The sequence below is a fragment of the Aptenodytes patagonicus genome, chromosome 6, assembly GCF_965638725.1.
Source record: "Aptenodytes patagonicus chromosome 6, bAptPat1.pri.cur, whole genome shotgun sequence".
NCBI classification, from domain to species: Eukaryota; Metazoa; Chordata; class Aves; order Sphenisciformes; family Spheniscidae; genus Aptenodytes; species Aptenodytes patagonicus.
This window is the reverse complement of record NC_134954.1, coordinates 49,742,775-49,753,353: the sequence shown is the minus strand read 5'-3', so window position 1 is coordinate 49,753,353 and position 10,579 is coordinate 49,742,775. Positions and strand designations below refer to the sequence as shown.

At 40.4% G+C, this 10,579-nt stretch overlaps 1 protein-coding gene across 6 annotated transcripts in view; it reads right to left on the bottom strand.

Moving 5' to 3' along the window:
• Positions 1 to 1,713: 1,713 nt before the first annotated feature.
• The window catches only part of LOC143162320 (titin-like), a 245,966-nt gene continuing 237,100 nt past the window's right edge, over positions 1,714 to 10,579 (bottom strand). For all 6 annotated transcript variants that reach the window (XM_076342523.1, XM_076342517.1, XM_076342519.1 and 3 more), the window contains 4 exons: positions 4,586 to 10,527; positions 4,345 to 4,498; positions 3,117 to 3,410; positions 1,714 to 2,992 (listed from right to left, as the gene is read on the bottom strand). In XM_076342523.1, the coding sequence (XP_076198638.1) occupies positions 2,694 to 2,992; positions 3,117 to 3,410; positions 4,345 to 4,498; positions 4,586 to 10,527 (6,689 nt within the window). In that variant the 3' untranslated portion in view covers positions 1,714 to 2,693. The remainder of the gene's footprint in view (positions 2,993 to 3,116; positions 3,411 to 4,344; positions 4,499 to 4,585; positions 10,528 to 10,579) is intronic.

The window sequence follows — 10,579 nt, the reverse complement described above, 5'->3', positions numbered from 1 at the left end:
GTGTTCGCTTAGCAGTTTTGTGGAAAAAAACACCGGCTCAGCAGTTTGGCATGTAACGTTACCTATTAAAGCTGTGCTTCAGCAAAGCCTGTAAGTACTTTAAATCCTGTTTTTAGGCATGCGAATGACTCATCTGCTTGAAGTTAGGTGTGCTTGCTTAAGTACTGTACAGAGTTGGGCCGGAGAGGTACAGGCAGAATGAACTTGCTTGCACTGCCACACCAGTGTGCTTTCCTCTTGATCAAGTAAATATGTCTAGACTCGGTAGAGGCCATGGAAGACTGAGTTTCCAGTAGCATTTGTGAAGAAGAGTCCATGCTTAAATCTGCAGATGCTGTCTGTCACTATTACTTTCTGCTGAGACGACTGACTAGTGCATTTTTAGTGTTAATTTTATTATGTGTCTGTGTACACAAATTAGTTGTTGGTTAAACAAGGCTGTACCTTTGTATTTTTGTGTCTTGTATTGAGTTTGTTGGGTTTTTTTAAACATCTAATGGAATTAGAATGAGAAGCTTTCTTGAGTTTTTCTTTGAATGCTTTAAAGATTAAAATAAATGGCCTTTTCTACCTCATTTTTATTATTCTTTTTTACTTTAGTCCCTAAGGAAGAAATGCCATGCACTCTTAAACTCTTTCATCTTTATGATTGTTTCTAAATGTTCCTGGTTCCATCACTTGAAAAAGTCCGGATCTTGTCCTGACCCAAAACTTAGCTCTTCTGAAATCCTTATTTTTACTTTAGTCCTTGTTTCACCCCCACTTATTAGCTTTCCTGCATCATTTGGATAGCTAGTGGTTGACAGTATATAGATTTATAGGAAATAAAAAAAAAAACAACTCTGCTTCTGTAGTGAGTCTTGTTGGAATAGGTTTTTAAACATGCTACCTGCTTTAGTACTTCTGATGAACTTGAGCTTTTTTGTAGTAGTAGTAGTAGTATGCTGGGAGTCATAGTGATGCATAGTGTTGCTAAGTAATGCTCGTGCTTCACTTAAGAGAATTTTACAGCTCCTGAAGCAGTGTTGCGTTGCTGTGAGTATATTTACTCTTAAGCTTTTCCTACTGACCAGAGTGAATTCTAGAAGCACAGTTGTTCCTTTGACCTTGATACTCTTTTCCCGTAGATAACCAAAATTGTGACCTGCCTGCATGGGATTTGTGATTCCGCCCCCAGGAATGTAAAGACAGGCTTTGCTCCTATAGATATGTCAGCTGACTTGAGGGATGAAGAACTGGTGGGGCATGGGCCCTTAATCACCCATGGGAGGTGAGAACTTGTAGATCCAGGCAATTAGGGTCAACTAGTCTATACTAGTTGCAGCTGCCAAAAAAAGGAGGCAATAGCCAGGTTTTCTGGAGGCAGTTTTTTAACCACTATAAAGAAGAGAGATTAGCAATTGATCCATATAGGGTGTAGTGGAAGGCCTGGAAATTCACTTAACGGAGGGATAATAAGAACAGCATAATGCTTAGGCATGTGCTAGAATTTATCCATTGTCAATGAAGAACCTATGAAGAAAACTTCTTTTTTTAAGGCTGACTTTCTGGTGGCCAGGCTGTTTCTGATAGATGGCTGGATTTCCAACAGTTAGCTACCTTGTTTACATTGGAGAATTGCATTTCTACCTAGTCTTTCAGCAACTCTTTTTCTGTAGTGTAGTACAGGAACTGTAAAAACAGCATAATAAATAAATAACAAGGAGTCGCAGGTTTTATGGTGCAGAAAGCATGCTTTATTTCAAATGAACAATTCTATCTCAAGGAGGTTCAACAGCTAACAAGATTTATTACTACATTAGGAGAACTAAAGCAAATTGAAGTGCGGGGCGGTATTTGATGTTGTAACAACAGTTTCCTTTCAAACTGTGGTTCATTGCTTAGTTGCCCGGAAGTGACTACTGGATGTCTAATACTACTACACAAACTCAATCACTGCACCCTACGAACCTCCGAGAGGGGGTACTGCTGCTGCACTTGAGTACCTAAATAGCTTCATTGATTAAGGGGATGGCCAGGTGATGTTACTTTTTTAAAGCTATTCAGGCAGTCAATATGTCAGAAACAGTACTCAGACAGTGGGTGAACAAAGTGCTGGCCGCTTGCACTTTGTCCAAAAATTGTCAGTCAGGTATGGAAATTATGACATAATCAGATCCAATGTAAAACATTAAAGCAATGCTTACAGGAGGGTAATTGCAAACATCACCAATGCCTTACATTTCTGATTCAACATAAATATTCGTGCATGTATGAAATACTATGCACAGTATCATCTCTTAGGTGTAGGTAATCTTCAACAGGGAGCCTCTCTACCTGTTGAGGCATTCTTAGACATCAACAATGAGTTGAGGCGCAAAAATTAGTTAAATGTTGAGCAGGGTAGTCGTTTGCTAGGAAACTTTCTCCTACCAACTGTTAGTTCCAAAAGTTACATTTCAAAATGTCATAAAATAAATGGTACAAAACTTCATAACCGTTAACTTCGGCTATATACAGTATGTACATGTCAGTGAAAAAAGTGTTTCAAATTCTTAGGTCAATAATGACTATAAGTCATAATGTATAGCTCTGGACTCTGTCTCATTCAGGTAGGTACAAAAATATTTTTTTTATATTTACAGATCAGATATTTCAGTCCATATATGAATCACTTGTAAAAAGACAAGTGTAAATAATACAGATCAAGCTCTCTAAATTGATCGAATATTAATATTCACAGTGGCAGAATCAGTACCAAATTCATTTCCTAAATTCAGGGTATAAAGTCCACCGTCGTTCTTCTGGACATCCATGATGATCAGGGTGGTTAGATCTTCACTGGTTTCAATGTGGAATCTGCCTTGCTGGTCCTGACTGGTAATTTTTCTCCCTCTGCAGTACCATGTTATTTCAGGAGCAGGTTCGCCCGAAAAGGCACAAGATAGTGTGAGAACTTTTCCTTCATCAATGCTGATATCGGATGGGAGAGCTTCAATTTTGGGTGGTACTCCTTTACAAAACAGGAGAAGAAATACCAAGTTAGTCTGTTTCCACTAAGCCATGCAGCAGGCTTACTCTGAGGACTACTTCAGGATATTTGAAGCGCTAACTCTACCAGTAATTGTATTGCTCACCTCTCAGACCTGATTTAAGCATTTTACTAGTTGAACTCTCCAGTTGAGCCATACTAGATTTCCCCATAGTACTGCTGGAGCTCATCTCTACAAAGGATTCTTTCATGGAGGACATGCTTTTGGCAGACATGCTTGCAAATTTCATTTCAGTCATGCTGCTACTGCTGAAACTGCTGAATGAAGCCTCTTGTTTAGAAGAAGCCATTTGAAAGGACTGAGAAGAAAAACTTTCGTGCATGCTTGCGTCGCCACTTGTCTTCAATACTACCTCTTTTGGAGGTTCTTCAATTAGAGCTGGGGAGCATCGCAAACATAGAAGGAAAAACCAATAACGTCACATTAACGAACGAAGTCATGCAGTTCTATGTGGTTAATTTTACAGAAATGAAGAGACAGCATAGTTTGCTTTCAACAGAAAACTGCAGTGGAGTATAAAATTATTTACAATCACTTGATACAAGATGTCCAAATCACAAACAGTAATTTATAAATGAAACAAGTAGGAAACAGAACTGTTGCTAGTACGTATGAGCTTGAAGGAAAAACTTGCTTAAGAAACAGGTCATCACACAGCATTTCCTATTAGAACCATTACTAGAATTAGACATGAGAAATTGTGTGCGTTCAGTTCATGTTTGTAGAAGTTGTGAAACATTTTCAAGTTCTTAGAAGCATGGTATAGGAAAATCTGTATTTCACTGCATTGTTCTGTAGCTATAAAAGGCAACAGAAAAGCTCAATCACTGTAGCTTTCCTTTAAACCCAAGCACAGTCATACAAGCAAATCATAGCAACCCCTTGATGCTAGGAACTGGGATATGGTACAGCCAATAAAATACTAAACACAGTTCAGTTATGGCTAAGTTACCATAAAAATTTTTAACTGTGGAATTACTTTGTTTTATTGGAACAGATTCCGTTAGTAAATGAGGAAAAAGTAATTGCCAGCACCAAGGTCTTAACACAGTTGTCTTAACAGAAGGCTATGAGCATTCCTTCTAACATGCATATATTGATGTAATAGAGCATCTGTGTGCTTCTCTGTGGGTCTTACGAAGATTTCTAATGCTGTTTTAGTTCTGTATATATAATATACAAAAGAAATAGGAACTTGTTAAAATACCTAAATTAACATTACCAGTAGCTTTTATCATAAGTCATTTTAGTAGACACACCACAGCAAAAAGTTGTGATTAGTCTGAACGCAAGACCCAGAGAACAAACTTACGGAGTACAGTCAAAGATGCTGTAGCAGAGCACTGCCCATGGTAATTTTTTGCTTTGACTGTGTATTTTCCTGTGTCACTCACTGCTGCATTTCGAATCTCAAGAGAATATATGTTTTTAGAGCGTGTTACTCTGATGTGTGATGAAACAGCAATCTGAGGAGGGGAAAAAAAATGGTTTCATTAAGATCGGTTTTATGAATAATTCTAGTTTTTCAAGTAAATAAATAAATAAATACTTACAGGTTGATTATTCTTAAACCACTCAATTTCGGGAGAAGGATCGCCAGAAACTTCACAGGTGAACAATACATCTTGTCCTTCATTGACATTTTGAGACTTAGGCTGCACGATAAATGCTGGTTCATTGGAGCACTCTTTAGAAAAGGTCAGAACATACTGGCACTTAATAATGCCTTCATCAGTTTTACCCTCACAGGTGAATATACCTTCATCTGTATTACTAGCCTTTTTGATAGTTAGTGTGTGGTCACTTCCAGAAACACCATATCTGTAATCATCTGAATTTCTCAGCTCCATTCCATTCAGCACCCATTTTACTTCAGAGGCACCAGGAATACTGGCTTTCAACGTCACTTTCTGCCCTTTGGACACTGTCATTTTAGTTGAAGAAGCTTTAATTTCTGCTTTCAATTGTTTGACATCTTCAGTAACAACTGACTTTTTAATGACTTCTTGAACTGCTGCTTTTTCTTCAGTTGCCACTGCTGATTTCTTCTGAGTAGAAACTGTAAGCACCTCATCTTCTTTCTGAACTGATTTATGAGTTTCAGATATACCTCTTACCTGGGAGTGGATATTTTTAAATACTTGGCCAGTAAACTGGAAGTTAGTTTTTGAAACACCTCCTTCCCCAATAATTTCACAGGTGTATTCTCCTTTATCAGATTCCATGAGCTCATGGATTTTGAGTTCATAGGTGCCATCTGCTGCATAATGAAACTTGAAATGATGATCTTCTTTCAGTTTTTTGCCATCCTTATACCAAGCCACTTCTCTGACACTTAAAACGCTGCTTTCAACTGCGCAGGATAACTTTACCTTATCTCCAAGAGTTTCTGCTTTCAGATGCTGTTTTATCTTTGGTGGAGAAGCAGTTGGTAATTGTACTTTCTCTGCTGGTACTGTTTTGTCTCCAGGTGGTGACTTTGCTTTTGGGGGGCTGCTGATGGGTTCAGGAGATTTCACTCGTTTAGGAGACTTAACTGGCTCTGGAGACTTTACACGAGGCTCGGGAGATTTGATTGTTGGAGGTGATGTAATTGTTTTTTCGGGAATTTTTGTTCTTTGAATGGTCAAAGTAAAATGCGCTTCCTGTCTTCCTTCAGAGTTTTGCACCACAACAGTGTAACTTCCTTCATCTGACATCTGGACCAAAGAAATTTCAAAGGTAGACTTGTACTGTGTTCGTGTTACTTGGAAGCGCCTGGAAGAAACAATGGGCTGACCTGCACGGAACCATGTTATTGTTGGTGCTGGTTCACCATCAACGTCACAGGAAAATCTTGCAGTCTCCCCTTCAGAAACTGTGATTGACCGTGGTTTTGTAAGGATTGTTGCCGGTAGAGTGCTTTTAAATGCCTTGTGTACAGTTCTTTCTTCCAATGATTTTTCTTCAGCTGCAGTGATTTTTTCTTCAGAAGCAGCATAGTGTTCATATGATAAAAGTGATTCCCTTGTTGCTGACATTTCTGATTTGACCTCTCTTACTGAGGAACTTGCTTCTGTAGCAGATGCTTTCTTAAATGAGGAGACTGCATATGCCTCTGTTTTTGTCAAGTCAGGTAAAACTGACCTTGGTACTTCTTCATCTCTCCGCTGGGAAGAGTATGTAGTGTAATCTCCTCCAGTAACATCTAGTGTTGCGTAATCAGAGCATTCCCCTTTGTAGTTTGTGCATACAGCCCGGTATGTTCCACTATCATCAATGTGGCAGTCGAGAATCTCCAGAGTTAATACACCACTGGTATTAGTAAAATGTATCTTACTGCTCTCGTGGAGCTCAATACCATTATGGTACCACTTCACTTCAGCAGTTGGTTTTGACTGGACATTTAGAATGAACCTGGTATTATGGCCACATGGTACCCGGTGTGAGCGCATTCTCAGGGTAATGCGAGGAGCATGGTCAAGGGTGAAAGGCTGCTGAGTCAGAACTTCGTATTTCCTTTCCATAGCTTTCTGAGTTTTCAAAGCAGATTTCATGGACTCGTATCTAGAAAATATATCAAATCTTGCCATCCTCTCAAACCGGGAGATTGATCTTTCACTAGAAACTGGGCTAGGTGAGCGTGGTCGAGTTCTCTCTGGTGTTGGGGATCTTCTCTCACTTTCTTCAGGAGGCCGTGAGCGGGGCCGAATTAATTCAGATACAGGACGCATTAACTCAATGTAAGTTGGAGAAAGAGATCTTCTTCGCCTTAGTAATCTAGAGGGAGGTGAAAATTCCCTGTGAACGTGTTGCACCATTTCTATTTCTTCTTCTGATGTCATCTCAGTTATTTCTCTTTCCCTCCTTCTCCTGAGTCTACTCTTTTCCTCCTCTGCCATATATTCGAGCTCACTCCTGTATTCAGAAAGTCGTTGAGCGGTGCCAACAGGACGGAGCAATTCTTCATCCTCTCTTTCATCCATTATTCTTTGCTTTTGTTTAGGTGGTCTGTAGGCAGCCCTGTCATGGCGTTGACGAAGCTCTGCATAGCTTGCACTGGTCTCAGCTTTAGTTGGGATGTGATAGCGTGAGTACCTCAGCTCTCTTTTTCTTTCTTCCTCTGAACTGACCTGTGTTCCTGCAGTAGAATACCGAAGGGCAGACAGTTCAAAGCGGGGGGGGCTTCTACTTGGTGGGGAAGCAGAAAAGCCTAACTCCAGTTCTTCTTCAAGGCGCAGTCTTTCCTCTTCAGTTCTCTTCATGGCTAAATAGTCATCGATAGGCAGGAGTAATTCTTCATCAGACAAGTCACCAAGTGATCGCCGCCTTGGTCTGTAGTAATATTCATAGTCTGGAGATGGGGTACGCCGACGTGCTGGTCTCACAATTTCAAGATCATCTTGTGTTAGCTTTGGTATGCGCCATTTAGGCTTATACTGATCAGAAATGCGTGGCAGTGGCATCACGTAGAATTGCTCCCACCTGGAAAGACGTATGCGTTTCTGGCGTTTCTGAACAGTTCTCTCAAGTTTTCCTGGCATTTCGTACTGGTCTCGCAGCCTCTTGTACCACTTCATGTCTGACAGAGGTACAAAGTGTTTAATGTTCTGATCTTCCTCAAGAGTAGTGTGCACATGTTTGCGAGGCTCTGGGACCTCATATGGCATACGGAGTCTTCTTTCTTCCTTCTTTTCTTCCTTCTTAATTTCATATTCACCTTTGACAGTCTTAGTGCTAACAGCTGGCTTATATAAAATAGCAGCTTCTCTGAGAGCCTCTTGTGCAGTTTGTGTCAGTGGAACAGCTTCAGCCCCAGAAAGGATTTCTGCCATTCGTAAGGTCTTGTCAATTTGCCTCTGTACGTGTTTCTCCCGCTCTTCTTCAGTCTTGTACTCACGCTTGACATATTTCAAGCGTTCAACTTTTAGATAAGCCTGACAGCTTGTAGATCCAGCACTGTTTGTAGCAGTAACTCTGTAATAACCACTGTCTTCTGGTAAAGTATCTCTGATATGCAAAACATAATAGTCTAAACCTTCATGAATTATATCAAAGTTAGGACCAAAGGATAGAGGCTGACCATCTTTCTCCCATTTCAGCGTTGGTTTTGGTACACCAGATACCCTGATCTCAAAACTGACATTTTGGCCTTCTTGACATTCAGCATTTGCCAGCAGTCTTTTAAACATTGGCCTTAGTGTGGCATCTGCTGGAGGTGGATGCGGAATCACGGTCAGCTTAGCTTTACAGCTGTCTTCACCATATTTATTGCGTGCCACAATGCTGTATTCAGCATCATCCTCCTCAGTGACATTATTGATGACGAGTTGATAAAGACCCTTGTCTGATTCAAAAGTATACTTCTTATCATCATCGCCAGGTTTGATTTTGTGGCCTGATTTGAACCATGTTAAGCGAGGTTCCGGGTGAACTGTTATAGTTACTCCGAATCTGATGTTTTCTCCAACGTATGCAGTGCGGTTATACAAAGGCAGAGTAAATTCTGGTGGACGCTCTAATAGTCTCATAGTATCAACCCGTCGTTTCACTTTCCTAATAGTTCTGCATCTGTAGTGCTCAGCAATTTCTCTCACACCTTTAACAAAAAGTTCTGCATAAGAGCTGTCTTCACCATAGTCATTTACTACCTTGCATCTGTAGGTACCATCATCGGATTTAGAAACATCTTTGACATACATGGTTGCCACACCTTCTTCGTATTTGATTTCATATTTCTCATTGCTTTCTAATTGCCTCATACCAAAGTACCATGTGACTTGTGTGGACTGATCATAGTTTTCAATCCTACATACGTATTTAGCATGCCCTCCTTCTTCTGTAACAGTATGCTTTATCTGCCCAGCAATGGGACCAATGTCTATTGGCGCAACTTTAACTTTAGCCACCGTTACGCCTTTCTGAGATCTAATTGCGCCTCCACAGGAAATGCGGGCTACTGACACAACTGTGTTCCACTCCTTCTTTACTAGAGTTTGGTAGTAACGCCGGTGCCTCAAGGTCTTGATGACTTTAGTGCTGGTCTTTTCTGTCTGCTGTTTTAGCCACACATGGTTAAGTGCTTCAGCAGCTGTCATCCGAGCTTTTCTTTCCTTTACTAGTAGGCGATCAATGAAGTCCATGGCCTCAATGCTTATGTCTTTGAATGCTTCATCATCAAAGTTGTATTCAGCATTTAGAATATTTTCAATAACTTGTTGGTTTGTTTCAGCAATGAAAGGATTAATGCCACTGAGAAGTATATATGTTAGAGCACCAACTGACCACATATCAGTAGCTGTGCTGACCAAATCATGATGATGTACTTCAGGTGCATAATATTCAGGAGAAGTGAACTGGAGTCTAAAGCTGTCTCCAGGCTTCAATTGTCTGGCTTGACCAAATTCAACAATTTTAACTACAGAGCTTCTTCTTGTGAAGTAAATAATATTGTCTGGTTTAATATCAAAATGTCCGATGCTGTGGCGATGTAAAAATTCTAGTGCATTGCAGACCTGGCGTACGTAACTTACTATTTCTCTTTCATTCAGTTCAAATGAAGCTGTACTGATTCTTTCAAAGATGTCAACTCCAGAAATGAATTCAAAGATCATGACCAATTCTTCTAGGCTCTCAAATGATTCATGAAGATACAGGATATTTCGGTGCCTAGCAATGTTTAGAATGGAAATTTCTTTCTTTACCAAAACTTGGTCAGCACCCTTTACTTTGACAAACTTGGCCAGATAAGTCTTTTTTGAAACTGCCTCAACACAGCGGTGTGCAATGCCAAACTGCCCACGTCCAAGCTCTTCTGCAATCATGTATTTGTCATAGAGTTCCTTTGTAGAACAGTGAGCTGCTTTGACTGTGGTGACTTCTCTGGCCTCATCAACTTCTTCATCATAGTTCATTACTCTGGTCTTATCTTCCTTTGTTATAATTGGATCAGTAGGTTCAGAAGGCTGGCTTTGGCCAAACTTGTTTTCTGCAATTACACGGAACTGGTAGGTGGTCTTGCCAAATAGGTTCACCACTGTGTATCGTGTCTCACGAGCTTGTGCAACACGAATCCATCGCTCTGCTGTTGTAGCACGTTTCTCAATAATGTAGTTTATGATTCTGCTTCCACCATCAGTAGCTGGTTCATTCCAGGTTAAGTTGACTGAATCCCTTGAAATGTCAGTTACCTTCAGACCTCTTGGTGGATCAGGTACATCAGCCACATCTAATTCAACTGTTTTTTGATCGATTCCAAATCTGTTTTTGGCACAAACAATGTAAAAACCTGCATCTTTTCTGTCAACACCATTTGGGAAAACGAGAGATGTGAATGATCGTGTAACAATGACTTGGTAGTGTCCATTAGTATCGATGAGGTCTTGTCCCTTCTGCCATGTGATCACGGGATGAGGCTTGCCGCTGAATGGAATCTTGATGCTCACTACTTCCCCGCGGAGGGCATGAACAGCTCCCATGCCTTCCAGGTTTTTGGGCAAGTGAATCTTTGCAGGAACTGGAATAGAAAGAGGAAGAAAAAACAACACATGACCAAAAGCACATGAGAA